Source organism: Cynoglossus semilaevis, chromosome 7 (assembly GCF_000523025.1).
Source record: "Cynoglossus semilaevis isolate Cse_v1.0 chromosome 7, Cse_v1.0, whole genome shotgun sequence".
In the NCBI taxonomy this organism is placed as follows: Eukaryota; Metazoa; Chordata; class Actinopteri; order Pleuronectiformes; family Cynoglossidae; genus Cynoglossus; species Cynoglossus semilaevis.
Window position 1 is genome coordinate 11670028 of NC_024313.1, and position 15320 is coordinate 11685347.

The 15320-nt window shown below is 42.1% G+C and overlaps 2 protein-coding genes across 2 annotated transcripts in view; one reads left to right on the forward strand and one right to left on the reverse strand.

The window, feature by feature from the left end:
- rab15 (RAB15, member RAS oncogene family) overlaps positions 1 to 13450 on the reverse strand; it is a 20210-nt gene extending 6760 nt beyond the window's left edge. The window contains exons 1-2 of the mRNA XM_008313438.3: positions 12948 to 13450; positions 4816 to 4950 (exon numbers count right to left, since the gene is read on the reverse strand). Of these exons, the coding sequence (XP_008311660.1) occupies positions 4816 to 4939 (124 nt within the window). The 5' untranslated portion in view covers positions 4940 to 4950; positions 12948 to 13450. The remainder of the gene's footprint in view (positions 1 to 4815; positions 4951 to 12947) is intronic.
- Positions 5652 to 13964, forward strand: fntb (farnesyltransferase, CAAX box, subunit beta). Its single transcript, XM_008313439.3, has 12 exons — positions 5652 to 5879; positions 6668 to 6732; positions 8256 to 8328; positions 8507 to 8598; positions 9797 to 9943; positions 10033 to 10116; positions 10207 to 10293; positions 10408 to 10537; positions 12134 to 12266; positions 12372 to 12483; positions 12605 to 12719; positions 13457 to 13964. The coding sequence occupies exons 1-12, from the start codon at positions 5781 to 5783 to the stop codon at positions 13586 to 13588; spliced, it is 1269 nt and encodes a 422-aa protein (XP_008311661.1). The 5' UTR covers positions 5652 to 5780; the 3' UTR covers positions 13589 to 13964.
- The last annotated feature ends 1356 nt before the right edge of the window (positions 13965 to 15320 follow it).

The window sequence follows — 15320 nt, forward strand, 5'->3', positions numbered from 1 at the left end:
CCCACCAGAAAAAAAAAAGCCCCCCCCCCCCCCCCCCCCCCGACTGCAGTTCTGCGAAAAGTCTAGATCTGAAAACATTGACACAAGCTCCACAGCCGACAGACAATCTTTCAGCAGCCGAGCTGATGGTTCTGTTCAGCGGTGGATGGAGGCAACAGTTGCCTGTGGCCAAAACAACAACTAGACCTGGAGGAAGAGAAAGGTCAGCATCATCATCATGAGTGGCCTGTCACGCCTGAGGCTGAGGAGGAACGTAACGACTAATGAAGACGAGGTGTCCATCTGGAGTCAGAGCCCAGGCTTTTCAGATATAAACTTAGTCAGGACGCTGGACCGGACGTTGTCACTCACTTTAAAATAAAATAAATAATAATTCAATTTGGACTTGAACACGTCTTGCAGCTAAAGTTAATTCCATGTTACTGTTCTGTGAACTGCTAACACTTCCACAGCATGTTGCTAGGCTACTGGGAGTAACATTCAAGCTCTGCTCTACTGTAGAAATGTTGGAGTACAAACCATCTTTGATTCTCCCAGTTTCTGTACTGACCATGCTCCGGGCCACTTGTTCTGCTATTTGAATGGACCAAGTTTTGGAAAGTAACTATTGAGGAATCGCTCATGAAGCGATTCAATGACAACTAAAGCAACTTTGTCTTCCTAGCTTTGTTTTAAATGCTGGAAACCAAATGTCCAGTAAGGCTCCTGTAGAACATGAAGACGTCACTGACAACAAATCATCATCAGGTCGGTCATGATGGTTGGACTGTTCTAAATGAACCATAGATACAGTGAAAAGTATTGGACCAAACCCAGAATTGATATATATCAATATAAACTGTTTCATGAAATCCAAGCAAAGCTAAAACTGATTCGTAGAGGATCTAAAAACCATCGCAGACGACTGGAAGCGTCACAACACCAGACGCTGCAGTTAATACAACATGGCAGCGTTTCGCCATTGGTGACGTTGTAGCTGTGTCAAACCGTCCGCCAAACTGACGTGACTAATTAACAGCGTTCAACTGTGCGTGAACGTTTACTACAGTAACACACGTCAGTTAGCTGTAGGTAACGGTGACTGAGTCACTAATGGACGGACAGATGGATGTTCTGACAAAGAAGAAGAAAAAATCAATGGGTCTTTGAGCCACGAGGACGTGCACCAGCTGCGAACCGTCTCGAACATTGAACATGGAGCCAATCCCAGCTGTCAACACTCATTCTCGTTGATGTGGAATGGTTAATATAAATGCTTCAATTTCTATTGTTAAATTTAGTTTTTTTTTTAAAAGAATCGTCTTAAAACTAATTTGATATAAAAACCACTGAGGCAAAATGAAAATAAAAACTGCTCCTAGTGCGAATGTGCCCTGAGCCATGAGCGTGAATGTGAGTGTGAATGGTTATTTGCCCCTATTATGGACTATGATGAAGGGTGTACAGCTCCCTCGCCTGACGACTGCTGGTATTGTCTCCGTTCAACCCTTGTTTTTTTATATCTCTGTGTGAGACGTTGAAGGACACGGCATCAAAGAGCGGGTCCTGCATCTAAAGTCAATCCAACATATTTGAATACGACCACCACGGCCTTTGGTACTAATGACATCGAGGTGCAGCAGTGACATCACTGACAACTGGACCAGTCAGAAACACAACGTCTACCCTGGTTATAGCTTTGTATTACATACAATCTTCCCAGAACGCAAACCTCGTTAATGATTCTCTATTAATAAACTCATGAGCGATGCTGTCTGATTTTTGTGAGACCCCCCCCCCCCCCCGTTTCTGGTTAGCCTATCATCGGGGGCCGGTGAGTGAAGACACGACTGAGGGTAAGAGCAGATGATTTAAAGAGGCTCGGTGACAACAGCTGGGTTTAATCTTCCCCACTGTTACCTTTTCAGAACCACTGCCTGTCAAAATACACATAAAGTACAAGCAACAGCCTCAGCCCACATCTCAGCTCGATATACAACGGCCCGTAAGGTTGCGGCCCCCGAGGTGTTGTGATCACGGCTGGGTGAACTCATCACACTGAAGGTCTGCCATCAATCACGGAGGCCACACACAGCCGTTCCCGTTGTTGTCACGTTTTGTCAGGCAGGACTTTTTCTCCGCCTCTCCAGGAGGAGAGAGTTTTAAACCGTTGTATCCACCGTCAGTGAGTGGTTGAAGTCGTTTGTCGAGTGATCGTCTACAGTACACCCTTCAGGGAAGTAGTTCCAGTCAAACAAACGTTCACGTCTCTTACTAAAATAAACCAGAGTTTGCTGCTGCAGATGTCAGGTTATATTTGGGACCAAATGTCCTGATATTATTATGGGAACAACAGATAATGTTCTGATAAAATAACAGCAGAGAATCTGGGAATACTGGACCAAGGTTGTAGGAGAGGGAGCTTCCAGGCAAGAAGGAATGAGAAAGACTCATGAGATTTATGGATGTAGTGATGGACGACATCCATGGAGATGGTTGGTGTAAAGGTGGAGCTGGAGGAACGTGATTCACTGTGATGACCTCTAAAGAAAGCTGATGAAAGAAGAGGAGGAGGAGGAAGAGGAATAATAATAAGAAGAAGATGAAGAAACGAAAGAGAGGAAGAGGAGGAAGAAGGCTACCTCCTAATCCTACATCAGTCCCAGAAATTTGTCCTGGACTATTCGTCCGTCCAATCAAACTATTTTATAAATCTGAGTCCAAAAACATGTTAAACTTGTTGAGGCTTTGACATTTGGAAACACCACCGAAGCAGAATTCAGACTGCGACGTGGAGGAGGTGGAGAGAGACTGGAACAGCAGAGGTCTCCAACGCACCGTTGGGGTAAAAATAAAAGGTTTGTCCAAATGTTCAAGTCCTTTTTTCATGATTCTATCTTGGATGAACACAGAGTGACGTCTGCGTCCAGCTCAGCTGTCGACAGGATATTCTCTGTCTGCAGTAATATCCTGGCTCATGACTCAGTGTCTCGGCCTTATCCAGGCACCATCACCTCTGCCTGATTGAATGAAATGTCATTCATCAATCCTGACCTTAACTCAGGTTTGGGTGGAGTTAGAACAAATAATGTCCAGAAGGTAAAAAAAATGAGTTTCCATCTCAGTGTGGTAGAATAAAGAGAGAGAGCTCCCTCTACGTTCTTATGACTCATGCCTTGAAGTGAAGCATGGTAATGTTCCTGTCACAGTCCACACTCTTCAATCCACAGCTGCACAAAGCACAAAGTACGAGAGGCCGCTTTAGTTCAGCTCTGCTGAGTCAATGCTGTTTTTATGGATGTGAGAAAAAAACAAATTCTGTGACGAAGTGCAGGAGGGAATCGTTTTAACTTGTCCCCAATAAATCAAGAACTGAAGAAATCCTTCAAATCTACCTCCTCATACAAAACTGCAGCAAAGCAGGTCAGTAAAATAGTCTGAAACGGACCGTCATGTTTACCACCAAGAGCTAATAAAGATTTTATACTGCATACCAGTGATATCACCTGCATAACGGACGGTAATGATAGGCTGTCATTATCACGTGACTTGGCGCAGGTTTTCACGGCAGATGCCTGTCCTGAGGGCAGTCCACGAAGACTCAGGAGCAGCACCAGGTGGCTGTGGATTGATTTGCAACTTGGCGTTGAGCGTCCTGCCCTGGGACACAACAGTAGCACCTGGGTTCAAGTCCTGACCACAGGTACTGCACCACAGGCCTCTCTGAACATCCTGTTCTTATAAAGCAGTTCCCTGACCTCTGCGTGACCTCTTTATCTAAAAAGGTAACAGATGCATTTGTGGGATGGAAACTGGTTACTATCAATTTGTTTTTTAACATCAGCCAATGTGCAATAATAGGAATGTTTTTACTGCAAAATTTCAATTTCACAAGACTGTTCACACAGTAGCTGCATTTACGTGTGCAAAAAGAAAATGCTGTGGGTGTAAATGTGCAATAATACATTTCAAACATTAACAAAATGTGTAATAAAAATATATGCTGACTTTTTAAAAAGTGCAGTCACAAATATTAGCCAGTCAACTTTACAAATATGCAATAATACAACAGCGAAACTGTATGTTCCAAAGCCTAATAATGTAATAGTAACAATTGTATTTTTGTAAGTTTACAAATGTGCAATAATTGATTGTTTTACTTTGTGACATTTTAGCAGTTTATTACATTTATTTATCGGTAATACCACCTGTTATATGATTCTCATTCTGCTGGACTAAATATGGAATTCTGATTCACATTATTCCAATAATTCGCCTATATATATATATATATATATATATATCTACCCCGTATCCATTGTGTACCATGTGTACTTATAGTCGAAGAATATTTATATCTTACTGGTCAGTGGACCAGAGAGGGAGAAAAAAAAAGGCTCAGACATTTCATTTTATTTCCTCAACCTAGACTCAAGAGATCACACTGACACTGATCCCAAACACACCTCAATCCCAGATGATGAGTCAAAGTCAGAGCCCAGTCCTGACAGTTATTAAAGTCACGTGGGTCTGCTGCCAGGTGTTCAATTTGCCCCTCAGGGTTTAGACCCTGGGTCACGTGGGCTGGATATTCAAAACCCTCATTACTTTACACTGATCATCTAAATGAAGACACATTAAAAACACTGACCAGGTCTGATAATAATAAATGAGCGCTACATTAAAAATGCATTAACCCCACACACGCATACAGATACAGGGGGAGTGTGTGTGTGTGTGCGGGTCTATCTCTAGGCATCAATTGAATGTGACTCCATTATTTAGGTCGTTAAAATTAAGTCAATAACAAAAGGGACGGAGTCTAGAAGGTCTTACCGATGGTGGAGATGTGGGAAGGATGGAACTCGTTGTCGGTGAATCTGCATAACAAGCATGTTTTTCCAACCCCGGAGTCTCCGAGGAGCAGGAGTCGGAAGAGGACATCGTACTGTTTGGCCATAACGTTGGATGCTGTGGATATAAAATAAACAATAAATAAAAATATAAAAAGCCGCGGTGACAGCTAACTAGAGGACGAGTGAAGGATCTCTTCCGTCCTGTGTCCCATGTCGGCTCGGGTTTCCAGCTTCTGCCCTCGGTTCTTTGTGTTCACTAATACTGGGAAAAGATCGGGGATGCTCCAGATTCCCAGCCTGCATCCAGCTTTCAGTGGGTGCGGTGGTGGACCGCACTCAAGTTAAAGAAGGGAAATGCACTTCCGTTGAAGATTTTCAGTATAAAGGTTTATGGTTTAACGCGCATTAGCATTAGAATGAGGACCACACGAAATATTTTGATTTTCAGGACACCGCTAACTTCGATGTGGTACTTATCTCTCAAAATGTAATTTTTCGAAATTGAACCAATCAAATGATTTTGATATGGTCCATTTTATATGTTGTTATTTTCAGTTTCTAGTCACTTTATCACACTTGAATTTATATATTATAGTACTCTTATTTTTAAAAAGTCGATAACACATTTCTTACTTCCCTTACTCCTTGGGACGAGTAGATATAATGTAATAAGCGCATAGTTATTCACGTGGATGAAAAAAAACGATATAAATTTGTTTTGGGATTTAAACTGAAATTTAGACATTTATACAAACTATAGATCGACTACACAAAAATGCAAATGATTAAAGTTTGTACCATTGGAGACGCCGTAACGAGCGGACGCTTATTTTCCGCCCAGCGGAAGTTCTCATACTACAGTGAAAGTGATAGAATAATCAAAACAAAGTACCCAGTGCCGCAGTATTTCCATTTTTTTCTGTTACGTCTCTCACAATTGCCTCCATGGACGGTGTACCGACGACGCTGCGGTGTTTCCGTGAGCGTCACTCCGTGGAGATGTTCCGTGACGACGGCGTGGAGACCGTGACTTCACTGGAGCAGGTGAGCATCGGTTCGATGCTAATATGGCTAATATGGCTACTGCTAAAGCTGCTAAAAGAATAGCCTCCATGCTGGGAAGAATATTTTGACAGAGTAAAATGGTTCGCCTACCATTACACGTTTATTACACAGTAACAGAGCCGACGAGGACGAGGTCATTTATTTTTACGTAAACTCTGTAGCTTTAGCCAGCAAAATAAAATAGTACTTTGTTAGTATTGTAGGGATTAATGGGATTAAGTTCCAGTTTTTACTTAGGTGCTACTTGATATGATGATATAAAATAAACTACTTTTAGAACTATGTCATACGACATGAACTATTTGTACTTAATTTATTTAATTACCCTGCATCTGGTGCGATATAAATGTCCGTTTAATGCAAACTACCTTCAAAGCTTTTAAATAAGGATAGTGAGTTAAAACATTTACGAACACCGATGTTTTTGTATTAAACACTACACAGAATGAAAGAATATTGAAAATACTTAAAGTGCATTTTAAAATATCTGCAGAAGTAATTGTAAATTATGTAATTATGTGTAAATTCGGTAATTGATAATAAATAGTGTCTTGCTTCTTCCCCACTTAAAACATGTTCAAGTTTGGAGACAAAAAGGCTAAAGGAAAAAGGTCAACCTAATATTTCAAACCTAATAGTTGTGAATATAACAGTGCATATATATATAGATATATTTGAATATGTGGAACCTGATGTAACGCAAATCCAATGTTTTTAAATTTGTTGAACAGTTGTTCTAAACATTTTCTTTTTGTTTTCTTGATCAGAAAAAAGTTGAAGCCAGTATTGAAGAGGTTCTCAGTGTTTACAAACAAATACACAGCGTCCCACAGTAAGTAACCACAGTATGTTATACTACAAACATGAATATTGATTAAGTAACAAGTTCTGTTTCATAGACGCAGAGACATCAGGTGTTATGACCCCAGTATAAATTATTGACACTAAAACTTAGGGATGTTCACCATTTCTTGGTATTTATCCTGTTATTGTCAATTTAAAAAAACTAGAGTCTCCTTTTGGATTTGTTAACAGTATGACACATATTACATTATACAGATGTGCAGTGATCTGAGGCTGAAAGTGACTAAATGGCAGTATTAAATCAGTGCCTGATGATTACATGATCACAGCCGCTGTGACACATACACTCATTGTCTGTGGCTCACAAACACCTGCTGTATGACAGGCAGACGCGCAGCGCCGTTATCTTAACGATGCTCTGATCGGCCCACGAGCGTGCTCGCTGCCGTCAGCCGCCATCAGCTGCTGTTTAATGCTGTGACTCATCTTATTTCTATGACAACTGCCGCTGACTTAAATGTCAGCAGCTCCACAACCGGAATGAACAAGTGTTTACTCGGAACACTACTACAGAGTCGATGTTAGTAACTCAGGTTGGACTGATACAATTTACTACAAACTAGTGTGAAACCCATTCTGGGATTGGTTCCTCTGTGTCACCAGGATTCACTATTTTCTGTATTTGTATTTGTTTGGCCAGAAGGTGGAGCTGTTATTAATACATTTTGATAAATTGTGTTATAAATGAGAATCCAAACATGTTGTCAAAGACATCGAAGATAATTTTTCAGACAACCTTCAAGGGTAATCAGAGTCATAATATAATAATATATGGAGCTTTACAGTATTACAGTAGCTGCAGCAGAAACAAGTCTGCAGCCCCCCCTGCTGTCCGCTATAAACAGTGACAGCTGAACCCTGGTCTGACTCACAGCTCTGTGTCGGTGGGCGTTCCGGCCTCTAAGCTGCTTAACTCAGTTTTGCCCCAGACCTTCTGCCTCCAGGACTTCCTTTCCAGTTGTTGTTGTTGAGTTACAGCTGTGATGCAGTGAAACCTAAGAGCAGTGATGTGATGCTTGGCCCGTGTGCGGAGTGTAATTACAATCGTTGTAGCTAAAATACGGGCAGAGAGTGGGATGAACAAAAGGCCTTTTTACTGGAACTGAACTGATCATCAACTGGCGGCCCGCAGGCCGAATCTGAACCGTCCAATCCAGCCTGCTACAAATCAATAATGTTAGACAAAAATTATTTTTATTTGAGTATTTGGCCACCAGTTTTTGACAATTTGATAAATAAAGTTGGTGACCCCTGGCCTAAAGGTTTAGGATCTATAAATAGGAGGTTTCAATTAATTTTGTATAATTTTAATGAATTGTTTACAGTCTCAAAATCTGAAAAGCTGTCTTCATAAAGACATAACTGTTCAGTCAGACTTGTTATAAGATAAAATAAATTACAACAACGGAGGGAGAAACAAAGGAATACAAGTGATTAAACTGCTGTTTCCTATTTTTGTGATTGATCTTTCCTCCTCTCTCTGTTCTTCAGACCTACTTTGATGCGGGACCAGCACTACCAGTATCTGAGGAAGGGCTTACGTCACCTGTCTGATGCCTACGAGGTACAGTGTCTCACTTCCAGTAAAAACGCAACAACACACACAGTGGTGATGCATTGCTTCTGAATCGAACGGCACAAAGAGATCTTAGCCTCCAGCAGAGCTTTTTTTTCTTTCTCTCTCTGTTCGTGTAGTGTCTGGACGCCAGCAGACCCTGTTCTTTCTCTCTCTGTTCATGTAGTGTCTGGACGCCAGCAGACCCTGGCTCTGTTTCTGGATTCTCCACAGTTTGGAGTTACTGGAGGAGCCCATTTCCTCTGCTGTGGCCTCAGAGTGAGACACACACACACACACACACGTCTACCAGGTGCCAAATGAAACCTGCGCGTTGCCAAATATTTCTATTAAACATCCTTAATATTGCTGGAGAGTCGGCTGTGCTAAAGTCTGAGATAATGAGCAACAACAGCTGCAGCTGAATGATCTTGGCCCCCCATTAGGAAAAACACAGATTTTTATTGTTTATTTTTTGGAGCGATATGATCTAATGGTCGTTAAAAACTGACTAAAGTTTTTGTCAGTGAAGCTGTAAAGACACTGCAGCCCGCTGTATGCTGTGCCTGATATGGAAATTCAAGTCTTACTCTGAACTCTATAGTGGGATGCAAGTCAACTGAAATTAAATTTTAATATTTTCTTAATTTTTAGCTAAAAAAATTCTCACATTTAAAACAAAAAATCCTTTTGTTCAATAAAAATATCTGATTAAAATGAATGACTGTGTTTAAATAACGTTCAATGAAGCTGTAAAAGGACGGCTGTTACTGTGTCCACAAGAGGGGGCTATAGTCCTAACTGCTACCTTCAATGCTGCATTTCCAATTCCTCATTTAACAGAATTAACAGCAAAAACCGAGGCCGTGTCAGTAAAATGAAATCAGGGAGTCACTTCTCCTGTTTGATCATTTCAGTTATGAACAACAGCCGTCACTGTGTGTAGATTAATGAGGCTGTAAAGGCTGTGGTACATCTTCAGTTGATGCTGACTCATCATCATCATCAGTTTTAGCAGAAGAACGACTTGTCGTCGTGACTTCAAACACTGATCTGTTTGCCGCCGCCGCCGTGTTGTCGTCACTTGATTAACTCACTTGAAACTCTGAAGCTCCACATCCACGGTGGAGACGCCAGGCTGCAAACCCACGCACTCATTATTACTATGAGGTTTGCCAACACACCGGCTGGCACCGCACAGTGCCAGTCCTCCAACACACACACACACACACACACTGAAATACACTCCCTGTTGGCCCTGTTGTGGAATCCATGTCCCTGGCTTCTTCTTCCTTTCAGACCATTTCACTGGTACTGATTTCAGGACTCAATGTTCCGTTTAGTTTAGTGATTTCTGAGAAGCCTGCGATCGGTTTTATAAAGTAATAAAGTATATATTCTAAATAAGGATAAGTTTTAAACGTTCTTTAGGTTTTATTCACTGTATTTAAGTCCTTGTTTTCTGGCCTCTCTCCAGCGTGTGTCAGTTCCTGGCCCGTTGTCAGTCGGCGACAGGAGGCTTCGCCGGAGGACCGGGTCAACACGCTCACCTCGCGCCTACGTACGCTGCCGTCAACGCCCTCTGTATCATCGGCACAGAAGAGGCCTACAACGTTATAGACAGGTAAAACCAACACCGTTGTTAATAATGCTTTAAAAAAAAAAAAAAAGCCAATGTTCGACCTCCACCCTGTGTCTGTGTCCCTGGTCCAGGGAGAAGCTTCTAGATTTCCTATGGTCAGTGAAGCAGCCTGATGGTTCGTTTGTGATGCACGTCGGAGGAGAGGTGGACGTCAGGTGTTCTACCTAACTTTATCTATTCATTTGACATAACCATCATCTGAACCTGGCAGTCGAGACATAAACTCATCATGTGTACCTCCACAGGAGTGCGTACTGTGCAGCCTCTGTAGCTTCGCTCACAAACATCCTGACAACAAAACTGTTTGAGAACACGCCCAACTGGATCCTCAGGTACGACACGGACAGACCAGCAGCTAAAAAACCAGCTAAAGAACCCGCTGAACCACAGCTTCAAGGAAATATCTCCAGATCTTTTTTTTTTTTTTGATTTTGTGTTTTTCCCAGGTGTCAAAACTGGGAGGGTGGTCTCAGCGGAGTCCCAGGACTGGAAGCTCACGGTGGTTACACCTTCTGTGGCACGGCTGCACTTGTCATCCTGGGTAAAGAACACGTACTGAATCTCAAAGCCTTACTGGTAAGAGAGAAAAAAAAATCTCGTTTCTACTCTTGTATTTTTATTTTATTTTTCATTCAGACCGAGGTTTTAAAGTCAGAGCCCAGCGTTAATAAAACTCTGCCACTGCTCACAGGAACAACGAGAGGTCATTTATCTGCCTGGAGCCCAAAACCAGAGATAGATTAAATCACACATCACAGTCCTGGAGCTGGATTAATGCCACTGTTACAGGCCGCTCTGTGTGTGTGATAAAGTAAGAACAGGATGTTATGACCTACGGACAGATTAGATCCAGAGAAATGTCTGCTAACAAACACACTGTCTGAGGTGGAGCCTGGAGCTGCACCGCAAACATTATTAGGTGTCGTCATGTAGAGCGTGTCTAAAACCCCAGGCTACGGACCGGACATTTTCAAAATAAAACATCTTTTAGACAATATTCTCTTACTATCAGTGTCTGAATGACCTATTATTTTAAAATATTGCCAGATTATCTTTAAATAAAGAAAGTAAATGAACAGGACATTTATCTCCAATAAAGGAGAAACAAACTTCCTGTTCAGTCCATCTGGTTTCTTTAGCACCATTTCTGGTCAGGTGACAGTAAATATGCTAATCTCTAACACAGATTAGAACACCGGCCACAGACCAGAAATATGCTAATCTCTAACCGAAGAGAAGATAGCACAGATTAGAACACCGGCCACAGACCATCTGACCGTCACTGTCCTCCAGCAGATGTTTTGAATGTGGTTTCTAAATTTACATGACGTCGAAGCTGCTTCAACTTCCTCTGGGCTCAGGATCTGAACCTCGCTCAGCCTGAAGTCAGGGTCAGAGGTCGACAGGATCAGCAACCTCCGAGGGGCGCTGTGTCTGTTTGTGCCTCCTGAGAAGTCTTTACACATATGGATTTCTGCGTCAGTGGTTTAACCTGAGAGTCAGAGGAGCTGGAGGTGCCAGCAGGGGGCAGACAAGGTGATGGCAGAGGGCGGGGCAGCAGAAGGGTTGTGAGCCAACAGCAGATACTGTCACCCTTAAGATCCTCTATATCAGTGGGTCTCAAACACTGGCTCGCAGCGCATTTGTGTGCGAGTCATAACAAAGTCATAACAAAGTCATACATTCGTGTGCCATGAAGTATAAGTCATAACAAAGACATTTATCCAATTTGGATGGATGATAATTGGCTAATCGAACTTGATTGTTTTCCACCAATTAACACAGGCATCGGTGTCAGTTGTCAGACAAGGTAGGTTATTAAAAAGCAGTGACGCGCCCCCTCTGCACCCCCCACACCCCCGGCCCACTTCTTACTCACATTACCATGGTCATGTTGAGACATCAATATGTGAACCTGTGTATCAACACGCTGGGTTTATACATGGTACTAGTCCCAGTCTAATATTAAACCCTGCTTTTAATCAATAAATACTGTGTAGTCAGTTGTCCCCGCCCCGTAGCTTTGGAGATTATTGGCCTTGAAACTGATGGAAACCTCTGAGCTGCAGTATTAAAGTGAGAAAACAGAGGATTTTTTTTTTCTTTTTTTGGAAAAATCCGCTGTAAATACTTTCTTCACTTCTGTTGAATGTGTGTGTGTGTTTTTGTCAGAGGTGGGTGGTGAGCAGACAGATGAGGTTCGAGGGAGGTTTTCAAGGCCGCTGTAACAAACTGGTGGACGGCTGCTACTCTTTCTGGCAGGCTGGACTCCTGCCGCTGCTGCACAGAGCTTTATTCAAAGAAGGTACTTCTTATATTTAAGATATTTTCTCCCAGTTAAATAATCTTGCCCCCCTCACCCCCACCCAACCTGATTCTGTTTGTGACCAACTGTGCTGTGTTGGTGCAGGAGAGTCGGAGCTCAGTCGGCAGAGGTGGATGTTCCAGCAGCAGGCCCTGCAGGAGTACATCCTCCTCTGCTGTCAGAACCCAGCAGGGGGCCTCCTGGACAAACCTGGCAAGTCAGTACCAGTACCAGTACCAGTACCAGCCATCTGGACCCTCACAGAACCACACTGCTGCACCCTTTCACCCATTTAACAATATTTAACCATCTGTGTGTGTGTGTGTGTGTGTGTGTAGATCCAGGGATTTCTACCACACGTGTTACTGCCTGAGTGGACTCTCCATTGCACAACACTTTGGAAACAACGACCTTCATCATGAAACGATTCTGGGCAAAGAGGAGAACAGACTGGTGAGGCATTGATAAAATACTAAGATGAGACTATTTTTATTGGACTGGACATCTGTTAGATCTAAGTATAATTTACTGAACCACAGACTGGGATTCTATTTTAATGGTTCTGTCAAAAACTGACAATAAAAAACATTTTATTAGTTTTGTCACCAGTTTTTTTTATCCATTAACATTTGCAGCAGAACCATCCAATCTGTGTGTGTGTGTGTGTGGTCCATCACATACCTGGTGAGAACCTTCTCACACTTGGTCGTCAGGGTCTCCTGGTCGGCTGGTGTTAGTCTAATGATCTTCTCACTTCCTCGTCTCGTCGTCCAACAACTGACCTGGAGTTCCACCATCTTACAGTGACTGTGAAGCCCGTGTCTGTTGCAGTTTTTCACCCTGCCACCAGGAGAGTCAGGGAGACTTGTAAAATAAAATGTTTCCAGATGTCCAGAATGTAGAGAGAGGTTTTGTGAAGACCAGGACAGAACTCATCTGTGTCTTCCACCTGTGAAACCTCAGTTCCCTAGTGGGCGTGGCCTTGGTTGCACCTGCTGTCAGTGTGTTCAGAACCAAAGCAGGTGAAGCTGATTCAAACCCTTCAGCTTCCTCATTGGACAGGAAGTGACATTGGTGACGTTACACCACAAGGACCAGCATTTCCAGAAACTTCACTTGTTCCACAGATGTATTCAAGGATGTAAAGAAATAAACGTAACGCTCACCTCCATTTACTTCTTGTTTTTCAGGCTCCAACTCATCCTGTTTACAACATGTGTCCAGACAAAGTGGCCCAGGCTCTGCAGCACTTTCACCGACTTCCTGTCCCGGGCGACAACAGACACACGGAAGCTTCTGGATCTGCTGGGCCTCAGTCTTAGCTCCTTCTCATTGGAGACCAAAACCCCGACTCGACTGCAGTCCATGTCCATGTGACCCGGACAGTTCCTCCAGCTGGCCACGGCGGCGCTGTTAGTGGATGAAAAGCTGAGCAGAAGCCGAGGAGTTAAAAAGGTTTTTCAGCTGAAGTTCAGTTTGAGCTGAAATTGTTCTGCCTGTTGTTTTCATTCTGTGAAACAAAACTTGGAAATCTGTGATGGTTTCATTATGACTGACATTAATAAAAAAAAAAAGTTTGTACAACTCTTTTCATCACTGGTGTCAAAGCCTGAGACATGTTGGACAGTGACATCCCTTAGTTGTGCTTTTTGGGTCTGTTTGACAAACTAAAACAATAAAGTTATCTGGATACTTAAATCATGTGTGTGTTTATAACAGATCGATGAAGTCCTTCACACACCTAACACTGTTCTCCAAAATATCTCAGAATGTTCACAACACCTCAAAATGTCATGGAATTGAATAGAAATGTCTGGATTTGGTCCAGGCTGAGAACAAACGCCTTCGCAGGAGATGACGAACAAAAAGATTGATTTTTTTTCCCGACATAAATACACCAGTGAGGTATGGACTGAGTCTTAGACGTTTTGTTTGTTTGTTTGTTTTATACCTGGGCTTAAAAAAAGCAGACAATTGTTGAACAGTTGGACATAACACCCTCGATGACCTGAGTGAAACAGAAAACCTCAGTGGAAACAGATCTGACTGTGAAACACCTGCTCACAACCAGGAAACCAGAAAAACCAGAAGCTCAATAGATGACCACGCTGCTGCATCCTGAAAAGACCTTAATAAGCCTTTAAATAATTTCCACTGTTAAACTTCACTAAAGATATATATATATATATGTGTGTGTGTTCAGGAAAACATGAAAGAAAAACACCAAGTACCAGACAACCATATGAAAATATAAAATACATAAATATAAATAAAACTATAGGACTAAATATATGTGTGTGTCTGTTATATAACTGTATCAACCTGGCAGTCATTTCACTTAAAATCCCCTTTTAATAAATAATTGTGCCTTTACGTTCTATGGTCTGAAAAAAGTCAATAATACTCGGCAAAACCTGGTTTCATTTAAATCAAAGGGGTTTAATTTCCCTGCTCATTTTGTGTACTCGCCCCCTGGGGACGAAACATTAGAACGCACTTCGTTTAAACACTCGCTTTGTAGTAAAAAAATGTTTTTTAGTAAAGTTACTAAAACGTTGATACATGTGAAAAAGTTGCATGAATTTATATCGTTGTTTTATTTTTTTTATTTCGCTTTTCTTTTATCAAAAGGTCTCTATTTTCTTCATTTTTCACAAGAGCAGTTTAGCGGAGGGACACATTTTAGGATGAAATCTTGTCTGTAATGCGGTCGGTTGTTTGGTTTAGCTCCGCCAACAACAAGGTCCGGCCAATAGGTTTTCAATATGATTTGCCCGCTAGTAGCTGAAACATGAAACCGCACTCATCAAGTTCCCGCCAAAGCGGTCGCATCAATGATGAGTGCAGTTCATCATTGGTGCCGGACCTTGTTGTTGGCGGAGCTAAACCGAACAACCGACCGCATTACCAGACAAGATTTCATCATAAAATGTGTCCCTACGCTAAACTGCCCTTGTGAAAAATGAAGAAAATAGAGACCTTTCGATAAAAGAAAAGCGAAATAAAATTAATAAAACAACGATATAAATTCATGCAACTTTTTCACATGTATCA